Source organism: Melopsittacus undulatus, chromosome 5 (assembly GCF_012275295.1).
Source record: "Melopsittacus undulatus isolate bMelUnd1 chromosome 5, bMelUnd1.mat.Z, whole genome shotgun sequence".
NCBI lineage: Eukaryota > Metazoa > Chordata > Aves > Psittaciformes > Psittaculidae > Melopsittacus > Melopsittacus undulatus.
In genome coordinates this window covers 45,473,933-45,489,568 of record NC_047531.1, presented here as the reverse complement: position 1 = coordinate 45,489,568, position 15,636 = coordinate 45,473,933, and the positions used below count along the sequence as shown (strand labels likewise).

The 15,636-nt window shown below is 45.3% G+C and overlaps 1 protein-coding gene across 1 annotated transcript in view; it reads left to right on the top strand.

Moving 5' to 3' along the window:
- The first annotated feature begins 263 nt into the window (after positions 1–263).
- The window catches only part of CACNA1I (calcium voltage-gated channel subunit alpha1 I), a 156,662-nt gene continuing 141,289 nt past the window's right edge, over positions 264–15,636 (top strand). Inside the window, exon 1 of the mRNA XM_031049972.2 lies at positions 264–544. Within this exon, the coding sequence (XP_030905832.2) occupies positions 264–544 (281 nt within the window). The remainder of the gene's footprint in view (positions 545–15,636) is intronic.

Here is a 15,636-nt window from a genome sequence, read left to right as displayed (position 1 = left end):
TCCAAAGCGCAGAGCTCCGTTAAGGTGCTCAAGCTATCTCCAGAAAGGTTGGCACTATCACCTGAGGTGGTGCAGCACCATGCCAGGGTGTCTCAGGGGCTACATGGATGATTTAAATGGCATTTTGTTGTTTGTCAGAGCCATCAGTCCTGCAGCTCTGCCCTGCTCCAAACTCACTGTGCTGTGCTCTTGCTGCAGATTCCTCATGTGGGTTTCATTTCTCTGTCTCACATCCTCTCCAGGGGTTCTCACTTGTGGCTGGCATGGCAGAGTACATCCCGCAGCCTCCCTCCACGTGGTCTGCAGGCCCACAGCCCCCTCACACCTCTGCCGTCTGCCCACTGGAGCCCATGGATCTGGGGGTCTTGGAGCAGCAAACACCACCAGCACAGCCACCATCCTCCCCAGAGCTGGGTGATGATGAGGAAGTCACCTCCCCACCGGACCCTGATGTTCCCTACCCTGACTTAGCCCCAGTTGTCTTCTTCTGCTTGAAGCAGACCACCAGCCCACGGAACTGGTGCATCAAAATGGTGTGCAACCCATATCCTTTCAGAGCTGCATCTTTTGCTCCCTTCTGCCCCATCCCTCTCTCTCTGCCCTCCTGGAACACCTGGCAGGTAAGAAATTTCCTACGTGTTTAATGACCTGCTTTGTTCCTTGCTTGTGTTTGAACATAACCTCAGCTGTTTTAGTATGTGATCAAAAGAAGCTGATTATGAAAGAAGGGACTTCAGAGAGAGCTGCTGACAGCCCCAGTCACAGAGGGCTGGGTTCTTCCCATTCCTGGCTCTATTCTCGCCTCTGCCCTCGGTCAGATTGTGGGCTGCCATATCCAGGAGTTGGTGCCTGACAAGTGGGCTACCACCAGTGGCAGAAGTGTCGCCTCCCTCTGAGTGTAGAGGCTTTAGTAAAAGCTCATCTTGGCCTTGGTGAGGGAAGCACCACTCCTGGACCTCAATTGCAAAGATAACTGGGTGACCCCTTGCCTTTCTATCTAGCACAAGTCACTGTTCTACCCACATCTTGCCATGATGTCAGGCCAGGAGCAAAAGGCAGAATCTGTTCTAAGTTTGATTCCGAGCTCCATATGCCTTGGAAGAGATCCCTGGAACATGAGCTTGTTCTTCCTTTGCAAAAGAGGTCAGCAATCACACACTTGTCACCATTCACATGTGGCCTCTGCATCCCACCAGTGCAAATGATGATCAGCTGCACAACTCATTAGCACTGAGGCTGTCAGGAAGCAAAGGCATCTGTGCCTGTTGAGCCTGAGGCAATATAAAAAACAGGTGGAGGGCACTTATTGTTCTTTGGACTGGGGGACTCTGCATGCTGAGGAAGAAATAGAGAAGATGAAGAATTATCGGAAAGGTTGGTCTGGAGTTTTACTTGGACCTTTTTTTCTGGCCAGAAATAGTGAGTGATGGCACCTTTTACCTGGAAGTTTCTTAATTCCTAGTTAAGTTGGCATTATCTATAAGGTTGCTTGTTACAGATTTGATGCATGGGCTTCTAGAATAAATCTGAGTGTCTGGGCACATAGCAAACACTTTCAAAATGTTTCCAAGAGCCTTTTCGGCTTCAAGAGCCCAAACCTGGATGAAGTCTTGAGGTGCTGTCAGCAACAGTAAGTGACCTTAGATGTTTGAACACTTGTTTCAATTTCAAATGTAGGAAAAGGTTTGGGTTTCAGATCTGAGCTCTTGTCTTCAAGTTCAGAAGCCCTTATACAGGTGTTGTTGTCTTGAGTACAGTTTATTTCTGAGAACTTATTGGAGGTTTAGGGTTTTTGCTTTCCTTTCTACTAGCTGCTCCCTAAAGTTTAAAAACTTCTCATTGAATTACTCATTGCTTTTCAACTGCTGTGGGTCTTCACTAGTTATCATGGCCCAGAAATCTTGTCCCAGCATGTGGTGGGCTCAGAATAAAGCATGAGAGATTTGTGTCTTAGTGAAAAGACTGGATTCAGAAAATGGGACAAGAGTGATAGCCTGAGTTTGGAATGATGACTTGCTCTTGAATAGGGTAAGAAGAGAAAAGCTTGCCTGTTTTCCTGGCTAAAAAGTGAAAACATTCTCTCCAATTTGGTATGTAGCAGGGAGTTTGCTTTAAGGTGTTGGAGCTGTGTTATTCAGAGTTGAGCACTATATGAGCATTTTTGTGTTTAAATGTTATTTTTGTTTTAATCCTCAAAAATGTGTGCTGTTTGACTCTGAAAATGACCTTTTCATAGCAGAAGCTATAGAAGGAAAGAAAAAACCTCAATCAATCACCTGTTGATGATATTACATCTGGCTACATGTGACACTGTGGGGGTGAAGAGCAATGGTGGGGATGCTGGAAACCTTTTGAAAGGGTTTTTTCAGACCTGTGACTTTAGCTCAGCTGTGTTAAGTTAGGAGATTATTTGAAAAGCAGAGACTGACTGGGGTGGTTTCAATTCCTCCTTTGATCTTGCCCACTCTTGTGAGCCTCTTTTTGCCCAGGTGAGTAGCTTCGGAGTGGATGCCTTCTGCACCAGTGTTGGGAAAGCAGTGTCCAGGAGTCTCTCTCCTGAATGGCAAGAGGCATGAAGGGAGCCCCAGGCCCTTGTCAGGGCTAGCCCAGGAGTCAGGAGCGATGACCACCACCTCTGAATGGGCAAAACACTGCTCCGGGAGTGCAGTGACTGGAACATAGTAGTAGTTTGTGCAGGAAGGGCCCAGAAGCCTGGCAAACTTAAGTGGTAAGCTCAGCCAGTGGTCATCGAGAAGGTGCTCAAGGTTGGGTTCCACCCAAGAGTGCTGAAGAAGCTGGCAAAAGAGCTTGCCAAGCAACTCTCCATGAGAAGGCTCAGGAGGAACCCTATCACTCTCTACAATTACCTAAAAGGAGGATGGAGTAAGGAGGTGCCTGGTTTCTTTTCCCAAATAACAAGTGATAGGATGAGAGGAAACAGCCTCAAGCTGCCCCAGGGGAGGTTCAGGAAAAAAATCCTTCACTGAAAGGGTGCTCAGACATTGGGACAAGTTGCCCAGGGCAGTGGTGGCATCACCATCCTTGCAAGTGTTAAAAAGCTGTAGATGAGGCCCTTAGTGACATGGTTCAGTGGTGGCCTTGGCAGTGCTGGGTAGGGTTGGACTTTATGATCTGAAAGGGTTTTTCCAACCCAATTGATTCTATGGCTCTCTGATTTTGAGTGGATAGTGGAGTAAGTAGCTCCTATAACTTTCTTCATCGACTGGTGTCAGATCACTTACTGTGATCTCATTCCTGGCTGTGAATGAGCCCCCTTTGTAAGTGATGCTTCTATGAAAGTCGTCTAAGAATTTATACAGTTGGCTGTTTTTTTCTTGCTCCTGTCTCAAGTTGTTAATCTTTGCTATATTGAGCTATTTGGTTTCTTAATGCACTTTCTAAAGTAGGGGCTGACTCACTGTCACAGGGCAATGCCTGTCCTTTCCTGAAGATTCAGCAAAAAAGATGGGGCATTAATTAAAAGCCTGTTAATCCTTCTCATTGACTTTCTACTAGGACAGAGCTTCATAATCATTGTTATGGAAGTATTGTCAATGAGATTTAAAATGGAAGCTCTGGTCATTAAGGACTATGTTAGCAATTTTTGTAAGCACAAGGTCATTAACTACTGTATTTCAATTTAGGTAAGTGCATTCTACCTACTTAAATCCCCCTCCCCTGAAGATTATTTTTCCTTTCATGAGCAGTCCTGCAATTTTGTTTTGTGCTATTAAATAACTGCCATATTCTTTTGCTGCAGTGCAGTACGAGGAGAAAGAACCACTTATGTCTCTGTTTTAAAATCACTTCTGGATGTATATGAGCGTATAAATGTGTAATGCTGTTACTGCAAAAATTGTAGACTCTGACTCCCTTTTAAGACAGGAACGATGTTCCATGTGAACCTTGTGGTGTTTGTCTTCAAAGAGAGTACGGTGTTTTTTACCGTAGTGCTGTGTTGTGAGAAGCAGCCTGATGCTTTGAAGTTAGGTGATTACATGTTTCTGGGGTGGCTTTACATACAGTGCAAATGAATGCTTGGATTGTCCTAAGTTATTGGGGAGCAGATTTTTTTAATTTAGATCCAGGTAACTGCTGTGATTGTAGGACAATGCACACCTGGAGCCTGGCTTGGCTCCTGCTAAGAGTGCTTATCATGTGTCTGGCATGATGCAACATGTAAGCAACCTGCCAAGCAGTTTGTTGAGGGTGATCTCTGTTTTGATTAACAGGCAGAAGGTTGACCACTCTGAGTTGTAGACCATGGGGCTGTTACAGCTACAGTGTTAACGGACTCAGTATTTGAGGTATGGTTATGAGAGAGGCTGTAAGATCGTTGTGGGCTTTTTCCTCTAATAAAAATTAACCTCCATATCAGCTAGGATTTCAAGTTTAGGTTGGAGGAGAAATGGGGTGAAAAGTGTGAAAACATGTTTCTAGAACAACTGTGTAGCATTCATCTTATGAATTTATAAAGTGCTTTGGACTCAATAATGGGCATGCCACATGGCACCACTGCAAATGGATCCTGATGCACTTGGCAACTTACAAGGAGATTATGAGAGAGATGCTTGGATGTCTGCATTGCTGTTTGATTCCTTGGAGTTCCATAAAGACTTTACATTTCATCCATCCCTAGGGTCAAATGCAGTAGATTTGGCTTGTCTTTTGGGATTTTCCTTAACAGAAATTCTTGCCATTCCAGGAGACCCAGATCTCCTTTTGCTGTCATATCTATAATATTGACATGACAGTGAAGGCAAAAGTGAAGTGTGCTATTAAAAAAAATCGATGCTAAAACTGTAGCAGTAATGAGGTAGGCTCTGCAGTTCACCACTCTGTTGTTTTCTTGCTTTTTCTTATATACCAGCCCCTTCCCACATTTGTGAAATGTGTTGGCCATTTGGGCTTGTTTTGCTCTCAGGCAGCAAAGTGTTGTGTTTCTAGTTGATTTCAGTAATACAGGAGCATTGGGTCAGGTCCCAGTTGTACAAAAGCTTATATATGCACTTAATTTTTACTACCAGGAGTTGTGTTTTATAGGGTATAGAGCAAGGTTGCTTCAGAAATCTTGAAGCCAGTTTGACTGCTTGTATGTACTGAGGAGCTGCCTTGTAGCTCATATGCTTTAAAGATCCTCCAAATAGGGCTTTGTCATTGTACTTGACCCTAAAAGTCTTGTTTTTGGTGTAACTTTCCTGTAACTTGTACTTGCAGCCTATCAGATTGGTCTATGTGCTTGGTGCACAGGGAAACAGGGCTGGCCTTGGGCATATTGATGGGAAACTGAGAAAGCCCACAGGTTTATTCCCTACATCCTCTCTGTTGGGTGCTGCAGATACAATTTATGTGCAAGGTAACTGAGTATAGAATGGCTGGCAATGGGAATAGTGGTGTTTTGTGCTGGCATTGCCTATGAGGGCAGAGTGGAGAATCAAATGCTGAACAAGCAAAGAAAATCATGTGTGTGTGGACTGGTAATTGATACTTGGTGACACTGAGCGACGCCATGGTGCATGGGGACCCTGTGCTGCCAAACCCACTCATTTTCAGGTGACACACACGGCCAAGGGGCTGATATTGCTCATTAATAAGCTTTGGTTGAATAGGTATGTTATGTATTACATCCTGGTGGTAAAATAGCAGTTTGGGTAATTTGGATTTGTGTGAATGAAACTTCATATGCAGATTCTACAGTATGTTGTAGTTGTTTCTGCCTTAAGTTGTTGTCTTGTGTACTCTTAAATCCTGGATGCAGTTTTCATAACAACTGAATGTAGTTAATTAATAAGCAAACATCAGCTGCAAGATTATTGCAAGTCTTTTACTAGTTGATGTTTGTTTTAAGGCCTGAACACCCATAATCCTCTGAGGTTTACTTCTTATATGTGTACATTTATTTATGTGTGTATATAAAAAAAAGAAAGAAAAGGTTCCTGCCTTTCTAGTAATTAGAGAAAAGCTTGTAAGTGTGGCCAGAAGGTAGAATAATACATCAAAACTTGGGTTGCTTACGAATTTTAAGCAGCATTCATTATTCTTGAGGGCCTACGAATCATGGCTTTTCACTCTTGGGGTCAGCAATATTAGCTTTTATGTGCATACCTGGAAAGAACTAAAAGGCATGTTATTCCTGCTTTGCTATTGTAAAGACAAATCTCTCATGCCTGTCTTTGCAAATCCAGCTCAGAAGACAGGTGAAGAATATGACATTTGAGGACTTGACAGCTTTGTATTGCTCTAGGTAACTAGGGAAATGTTGTGACTGTGCCCCTAGGAATGGGTTGATTTCTATAGATTATGCATCTCTAGACCTCTTTTGAGGCAACAGATACTTCTGTATACCCATGATCCATCATGTGCAAGAATTTTTTTTCCTGTAAGAAGTAATATAATCTCTCTGCAGTCCCTAATGTGCTAAATCAACTTTGCAGTTGCTCCTGTTGTACAGGAAACTGAACTGATCCAGAGCTCTCCAGGGGACATGTGGTGTTGGTGGTGTTGCTGTAGCTCTGGGCATGTGCCTTGTGGTTTTCAAGCTTTAAAATGGGCAAGCCTGTTTTAGATCCTGATGTCTTTTCTGCCACTTGGTCAAGCTGCTTACTAGTGGAACAAAATTTGCTATAAGCACATAAGGGTGACTTTTAATAAGACAGTTGTCCATAAACTTGATAATATTTGAAGACAATTAATGTATTGGGCCAACACTGCCATGTCCCCAGGACCAGTCCATCCTCAACTACACCTTCTCCCCTTTTCTGTTAACAGTGTGTTTTAATGCAGATATTTCCTGTGCTTGTGAACTGGCCCTTAATTTCTTAATTCTCCTCTTGGGAAGCTGGCTGGGCTTCACCCCATCTAACTCTACCAGTCTGAAAACCAGGCATCCAGGCTGTCTCTGGAGGTGAATGACACACTGCCATCTGTAGCAGGAAATTCAGCATGCTTAATTTAACCCTGGTCTTCAGAGGGCAAACTCAATAAGTGAGGGTACCTATTTTCCCTTCTGTACTAGAGAGGGAGTTTCCAGATAGCAGGCTATAGGGATTGCTGGCTAGCATCCTGGGTTGCCTTTAGGATTGCTATGCTGTTTGGTTCCCTAGGTGCCCTGGAGGGTGGGAAAGAGAAAGGCAGGGAGCACATTTAGTTTTGGAAATGGTGCAGTCTGAACTTTTTAGAGTTTCCATAATGAAATATCAGGCAATCTTAGTTTTGTGGGAGGAGGGGAAGGCACACCATTTACCTGGACTCTGGGTTGGGAACATGTAGTTTTGTAAGGACCAGCTTTTTTGTTTTCCTGGGGTAGAAGCCCTGTTTCCCAGTTAGGGGGAGCATGGTAGTACTCAGGACATGCATAAGGAGTTGGGAAGGAAGCTGCCTCTGCAAAACTAGTGACAAGGGAGTGTTATTAGCGTGGGTCGTTTGATGTGCAAGTTTACAATGGGAAGTTTAGAGGGATCATTTGCATGGCCAGCCATGGTGTAAATGGAATTTAAATTCCTGCATTATCATTAGTAGCACACAGGGAATGGATAAGTTTGAAGGTGATTTGCATGCTTGTGAATGGATTGCATGTGTATATGTAATTCCAGGCAAGGGGGCAGATACAAAGGGATGAGGTCTAAATCTGGCTGGCTTGCAAGCTGGCCCTGTGTATTTAAGCACAGATGCTGAGACAGGATATCTGACTGCCTCCCATTCCCTTAGCTTGCTTTCTGGAGCTTGCTTTTTTTTATGGTGAGAAGTCAAAGGCCAGGGTTTGGAAGTGAAACAGGACAACAGCACAAACAGAGCCAGAGCTCTGACTGTCTGAAGCTTTAATGTCTGTAGGGTGTAACAAAATCAGAAATAAGGCTGAAAAAATTCTTAGTGCATCCCTCCTGTCTTCATGCGAAGATCAGCATTTTCCCTGTTACTGAAGGATAGATTGTTACTGCTGGAGGAAGGGCCAACTGCCAAACCACTCTCCTTTCAGTATGTTGGAGAGGGATGTTTTCTTTGCTGCGTGTATGTTGTACTGCAAGACTTACCTGGTCTAGTGGAAGGTGTCCCTGCTCATTGCAGTGGTGTTGGAACTAGGTGATCTTTAAAATCCCTTCCCACTCAAACCATTCTGTGTTTTGAAATTCTATTCTATAAAATGATTCTATGAAAAGCAGTAAAGGACCCGCTAATATTCCATGCCCTGATGCTTCAGGAAAACTCTTACTGCAACAGCTTTTGATGAGGTATCTCAGTATGGTCCCTGAATTTCTAGTCAATGAATGTTGAAGGTGTGGGGAGAGTAGGTAGGAGAGAGTAGATGAAAGTCACAGCTTTGCCTTGTGTAAATCCGTGAAAGCAGACCTACTTGCACCAGCTATTGCTCTTCAGGCTACGTTGGGAAGATTGGTCTTACCTTGTCATACCACAGTGCAGACTGTGGTTCATGTCAACCTGGGGTGCACCTGGTAGTGGCAGGCCAGAGGGAGAGGGGTGATGTGCTCAGCTGAATGTGGTAGCTGTGCCTAATTCAGGGGACCTTCCCATCCCTCCACAAAGGGCATTGCTGAACTGAAACAAATGCTGAAAAACCCTTCTGGAGCATATTGTGTTTATTCACTGGAATATATTTTGCCTTGGAGATAAGAAACATTACCTCGCTGAAAAATGGTCAGTTTGCCTTATTCAGCCTTTGTGAACACTGGAGCAGGGTGTGAGAGGGAGCCAAAGGGGGTTCTTGGAGAAATAAAGGGCAACAAAAAAATACTCATTTTGAGTTTAAGACTATAAAATATCTTACCGGACCTCCAGCTGCATGTTCTTTCTTAATGTGAGTTAAATAATGCAATTAACAGCTAAAAAAATTATCAGTTGCCTGTTTGTGACTTGACACTCTTCCCACCCCAGCCCCTAGGGAAGGGCCTGCAGGCAGCTGAATTTGCTGTGTTGTGAGTGTAGAACTTGGCAGGAGCTGCTTCAGGTGAGAAATGGTTAACAGTTGCAGCTTTTCTGCAGTAAATGGCCTGCAGCTGGTCCCAGGTTGGTTAAGAGAAAAGGCTATATGGAAAATTTGGCCCTTTTTGGACGTATGGAGAGAACAGAAGCAAAGACTCAGCCAAGCTGTCAGCTTCTAAGCTGGGAAGATCTTCACAGTCTTAGAGAGACACTGTCTTTGGAAGGTGGAGGTGTTGGAAGGCTGCAGCCTGGTGTAAGAAGGACCACACTCAAGCTTGCACCCACTCCTGTCCTGTGCTCACTTTGCCTTGGTTAGGCAAAATCACTGGTTCTGGTCATCACAACACACTTTGGCCTGTGTCCTTCCCCATGTCCCTTGCGCATCTCCATGCTGCCACCTCTCCTGTGCTTCACTGCCTGTCATGGGACAGGGGTGTTGGAGGTTTTGTTTGAAGTGTGCTGTTCTGAAACAGGATTTGCAGCCTCTTGATGCTGGGGGTGGCAGAAGGAGGGCTGAGCAGCACTGGGAAGTGCTAGCAGGCTGGGCTGGCTGTTCAAAGGGACAGATCTGGTTGATGGCTTGGTCTTGCCATGCTCTTGGTTGCTGCTGATCCTTGGGCTGTGGCTTTGTGTTGTGCTGCTTCACATCAGGCATACCCCTCCATCATGGGGGGAATGATGCTGGCTTTGCTGCCCTGGACTTGCTCTGGACTCCGCTGCAGAAATGAGCAGAGATCATCCCAGGAAAAGCTTTGCAGGAGGGAACAGGCTAGTCAAGGGAGATGTTTTTTATTTTGGGTGGAATAAAAAGAGCAGAGTTGTATCCAGCAGCTAGGGAAGGAGGCTGAGATGAGCAAGGAATGTAGATAACATGCAGCTGGACTTCTGCAAGGAAAGATGAAGTGTTACGAAGATGTAACACAAACTGATGGCGAGTGATAAGTGGAGTTTATCTAGTTCAGGAACAGCTACTCTAGCACCATGCTGCAAATCCCTGCTGAGCTTGGCAGGTATCTCAACAAATCCTTGTAATCAATGGCATCAAAGGCAGCTGGTAGAACTAAGAGAATCAGCATGAGTGCTTGATCTTTACTGACTGCCATCAAGGAGCAATGAAGTGGGTAAGGAGGTGGTGTGATGGCAGTACAACTCTCCTGCTAGAAGACCTGAATAGGCATGGATTGGATGGGTTGGCTGATCTGGGAGCTGGAATTTGAGTGCAGTGCTGTTGTTGGAAGAGCTTTCACCTGCCAAACCCTACCTGCAAGGCTGGCTGGTGGGGAAAGAGAGCTTAGCTTGGCCTTCCTGCCTGAAGGATGTCCATAGCTGGTTTCTTTTTCCAGCCTTCTCCCTCACCATTGCAACAGTGCAGATTGAGGAAGGGAACGACCCCCTCAGGTGGGATGGGGAATGCACAGAGCTGGGATGTGAGTGACCATCTGTCCTTGGAGACAGTGGTGCCATTTACACTTATGTGCTGCCACTCATCCAGTAGGAAAATCTGTCCTCGCTAATGATACAAAACCATGCTCTTTGCTTATCCTTTTTCCCTTCAGTTTTCTCTCCCCCGGTTTCCCCTCATCATCGCCTACTGTGCTTGAGTCTATAAAAGCTGCCATTGCTCCCCCTCCTTGCATGTGATTTGGAGCTGCTCCGTCCCCGCAGCTCTTCTAGCAGCCCCTCCTGTGACTAGCCACCCTGTCTCTCCCCTCTCCTTTCTCCATCTGTGTCAGTCTGTCATTTTTCCCTCTCCCTTATTTTTTTTCCTTCCTTCCCTTGCTGCCATCCCTGGGTTTCACTGCTAGCAGCCTGTCTTGTGTTGATTGCTGTGGCCCTTGAATTGGCTCTTTCTGTAAAATTCCTTTCATAGCCAGTATCGCAGACAGCAGGCTTCCTGGGGGGGAATGGTCAGGAGCTAAAGGGAGAATTGGAAGGTAGGATTTAAACTTGGGGGCATAACTCATTGGCTTAGTTAGAAGGAGGGGAAAAGGTTGCAGAGATTCAAGAGCTTACCTGTGGAAACAGCAGATTTCCCCTGTCTGTGGAAGGGATTGTACAGTGAGGTTGGATTTTTGCTTCCTTATCCTCACAGGCTGCTTCTGTCCCCATCTAGAGTATTTTATTCCCAGCCCAGGTCCTTCTGGCAGCTATCCTCCTGTACCTTCCAACTTGCAAGTGGCATCCCTGACATCCCCATCCTGAGCTGTCAATGTGCAGGAGGGCTGTGCTCTAGTAGGATGGCAGGCTCCAAGGGGTACATCCACACTGGAAACAGGGGCAGAGTGCTAGGAAGAGAATGTCCCCTGGGCCAGCCTCGATGAGAAGCTGCAGGAGCATCTGGCCCTGGTCCTGTCTGGGAGGTAGCTGGCTTTTTGCTAATCCCTGCTCACCAGGGCTGGCTCTTGTGGGCAGATGCACACAGATGTGAGCTCAGCATTCTGGCTGGGAGCTGCATGCCTGTGGTCTTCTGGGCCTTATGCCCCACCTTGGAAGCTGGGTAATGTTCTCAAGGGTTTGCCTGTCTCAGCCTTGTTTCTGACCCCCAAAACTTTGTGAGAGCTATTTCATCTTTAATAACTCACTTCTGTTTATTGCTGCCTTCCCAGAGTGGCATGAAACCTAAAATACCACCAGGGCTTTCGGATTGCTTGTAGCTTGAAGAAACTGGATGTCTCGAGAGGCAGAGTGCACCAAATGTACCTCTTTGGGGATTTCAATTCTTAGAGTCATGGCTGAAAATGGCTAACATCAGTACAAATTAATCCAATAGAAAGCTGCTGAATCCAGTGCTTGTAATGCTGGCTATGAGATTTGCCTCAACATGTGAGAAAGAGGGAAGGAATGGAAAGGAAACACATGGGAAAATATTAACCTCCCTATTGAAACAGGCAGCTTGTAACAAACAGCAGCTGTTCTGTTTCATGGCATGGAAGAGGCAGGGGCTTAATATTTGAGGTTAGAGAAATATTTTCTTCCATGCAGAGCTCGGTAGTCTCTCAAGTTGGATCCAAAAATCTCTGCTTGCTTTCCAAGCCCTGCTTGTTACTTGGGAGCACACTAAAATGCCATGAAGGTGGACTTGGCAGATCTGCCTTGCCCCATCCCAAAAGGATGCTTCCTACGTTTACCTTTATCCTGCATCTTGCTTCTCAGCCAAGAACTCAGCGCTCTAGTGCAGCAATAAGCTCCCCTATGAATACAATGTCCTTATTTTCTACAGAATGTACTCCAGATCATTTACCAGCCAGCTAGCAGGCATTGTTAACAAGCACTGTAACAATAATCAAGCTAAAACATATTTGGGAAAAGTATGCTTTGTGATGTGTTACAATTTTAGTCACTGTTTCTGTTTGCATGTTTACTGACTCGTGATGCAATTTTTGTTTTAAGTCTCCTGGTTTTATGGGTGAATCTGGCAGGCTTTGCTTTGCTCATCTGTGAGATTCAGTCCAGGCCTTGAAAGTGTTTGTGTCATAAGTGAGTTCTATTAAAAGAGACATGCTCACGGAAGTGCAACAGTAATAATATATTGCCTTTGGTACCGCCTGATGCTCAGTGCCACTGGCCAACTGTGATATTTCTTAATGAAGGATGGTATTTTTTTTCCTCAAGGCAATTTTTTTGCTTGCTTCTTTCTTTTTCTGTGGCTCCTTTTTGATTAATTTCCTTGGTGGTGTAGGATCCTTCCGTGCTTTGGAGTTTGCTCCTCTTCTCCTTCCTTGTTGACTCATTGTTTAGCAGCTTGCGTGTTGGCAACTGCTTTTGTCTTCTTATCTGGAACCCTCTTTGGAAATAGGATTTCAGTGACTGGAGGGGACCTGAGGAGGTAGCACAGTTGCTTTATACAGGAACAGCCTTTGGAGGCAGCAGTCTTCTCGCTGGTTCCTTACTGCATTTTTTTTTTGTCCTGTGCTACAGCCTCCTGGTTTCTAATTTTTATTGGTTGATGCTGTTGCCTTTCCCTACATGTATGACTTAGTAATACCCAGGTGTTCTTCCTTGCTGGGTACTGAGTAATGGTTTTTCCTTCCTCTCCTGGCCACTGGGATCTTTGAAGTCACACAGTTCATACAAGGACCATGCACACAAACGGAACCCAAGAAATGGGAGACTTACATTTTCATGGTTACATGAGGTGGTAACGTGGTGCCCAACTTTCCCACTCTTTTTATACCTTAATGAAATTTTAATTTGAGGTTTGGGATACAGGGACTGGGCAAAAAGCCTGGGAAGAATACTGTAATGGAGGACTGAGAAGCCCAGGAGGAATGTAATTCCACAAAACCAGCATGGAGTACAGGTAGAAAACCTATCCACCATGTACCTGCCCAGTGGAAGGGGGGAACTGGGGAGCAACGGCACGAGCAAACAGCCTGGAGAGGGGATTGGGTGGGCTGGGCAAGGAGAGTGGAGGAAGCAGGTATCCAAGGGGGAAGAGGTGAGGATATGGATGGAAAGAAGCTGGCTAAGAAGGCAAAAGCCAGGGCTGTGAGCCCAAGTGAAGGCAGGCTGGTAAGGCTGAAGGGCTCAGGTTGCAGTGAAGAAGGGGTGGGATGGGGGCATCCCATGTGGGGTTGCTGGGGAGAAGTAATGTCTCTGCCACAGAGTCTGCATGCTTTGTACTCCTGCTTATTTCTGTTGCCCTGCTGTCAGTATACTTCTGTAAGGCTCATTGCCTAAATAGGCGTCACATTGCTGTCTTCACTGAATACCATCCCTTCCTGTGGATGCAAGGATCCTGTGGAAAAAAACACATGGACATGTAATGAAAGAATGTTGTAAAGGCAGTGTGAAGAGGGAGAAACTGAGTTTTTGCATTCACCCTTAATTCTGTCTTAATTTCTTGGATTGAGTCATATCAAAGCAGTTTCTCCTAAGCATATTCAAAGCACGGCTTCCCCCTCCTCCCTCACAGCAGCTGATTTAGCTCCATTCAGATGGGTTGGTTGTTACAGGATGAGCAAAAAGAGGTCTTGGTCCACCCTGCTGCCCAGTGCAAAAGCAGTGTCAAAGCTAGTAAAAAAAACCCTCACTTGAATGCTTCTGTACAGACAAAATAGTATCTTTTAGAACTGTTGAAATTCAACTTAGTTTTCCATAAAAAAGAACAATCATACCTGCCATGGAAGCTTCAGCTCAAGCTGCCAATCAGATGGAGCCGTAAGAAAATGACATTGGGTGTTGGAAGGGAGAATGGTTTGGGGTAGAATTAATTAAAATTAGTGTTATCAGTATAGCTGCATGCAGTCTTCTACCATGTAGTTCAACTCTCACTGAAGCCTCAAGTTCCCTCCACAATACAATAATTAACTACTAAAGTAAGTACTTTAAAACCCATTCTTCCTCCAGAGAGCCATAACCCAGGATTTTTTTTTTTTCACAGAACAGAATTAATTGCATCTCTCCACAGTATCTTTGAGGTGCTGTTATTTCTTTAAAATGCATTTCCAGCATATTGTGATATGTCACACATCCTTTAAATATCCAATAGCTTTTTAACTTTTAAAAATCTATTTCACACTTAGTGGCATGTCTGTAATGCATTTTTCTGGAATGTGTGGCAGATGTCTGGGAAAACTGTGTTTTCTCCCATATGGGGGTTATTTTACTGAAAAATGAAATAGGATTGGCACTTCATTTGATTTCCCTGAGCTGTCACACCAGGGATTCTCTGGCTGGGTGTGAGACATGAATCCAGATCACAGGTAGACTGCAGAAGGCAAAATATGCTCACTTCCCTGGGTGAAGGGGAACTTCCATGGGACTTCTCAGCATGTTCTGGAGCTACAGAAGTAGCATTAATTGTGTACTTGGACCATCCTCTCTGAGGAGAGGGAAGGTGACAGCTTTGAGGTTATTTAGACCTTCAGGGAACTCCTGACTCTTGTGACCCAGGTTCCTGAGGTGAGAACTAAGGTAGGACTTCAGGGTTGGGTGTTACTGAATTTGGGTCCTCGGAGGAGTCATAAATGCCAGGGCTGCATTCCTTTTAGATGTGTGAGGCCACAGTTGCATGGCTGTGGTTTAGGGACAGAAGGGAATTTGTCACTGCTGTGCTGGCCAATGATACCTATGTTTTTAGGAGCCTGATCTGTTTCTGTTTTGACTACCCTGTTTGAATGTGTCCTTGTGTCCCCTTGTCCTTGTGACATGGTGAATTGTGTCCCTGCATTTTCTCTTTCCCGTTCCCATAGACATGGAGGCAGACCGAGTGCTGTGCATGGGGTGAGCCCCTCTGTCATTTTCCCCTGCAACAGCAAGAGAGAGAGGCAGTGGAAGGAGGTGGAGCAGAGGCACTGTTGTTGGGAGCCCCTAAAGCTAGTTAGTGCCTGTGCCAACATCTCCCCTTTGCTGAGACAAACATAGTGGAGATAAATACCAGGTGTCTCTGGAAGAGTAGTTAAGTGCACCGACATTCCCTGTTTTGTCATGTTGGGATAGCTGAGTCTTTCTTCCAGCTTTACACTTCAAAAGATTGCCTGTGGCACTTGGCCAACCTCTCTTCTTGCGTTCAACCTGGGAGATATGTTCCTAAGTTTCTGGGCATTAAAAATGCTCAAGGCTTATTTGGCTGCTATGGCAGCCAGCGTGTCCTCAAGGCTGGTAGGTGTGAGCATAGGCATGCTGCTGTCGAGGCATTTCTAGGCAGCGTTTCCAAGGGAAAGAAGAGCAGAGACCTGGGGGAAGCTGTTATAGAGG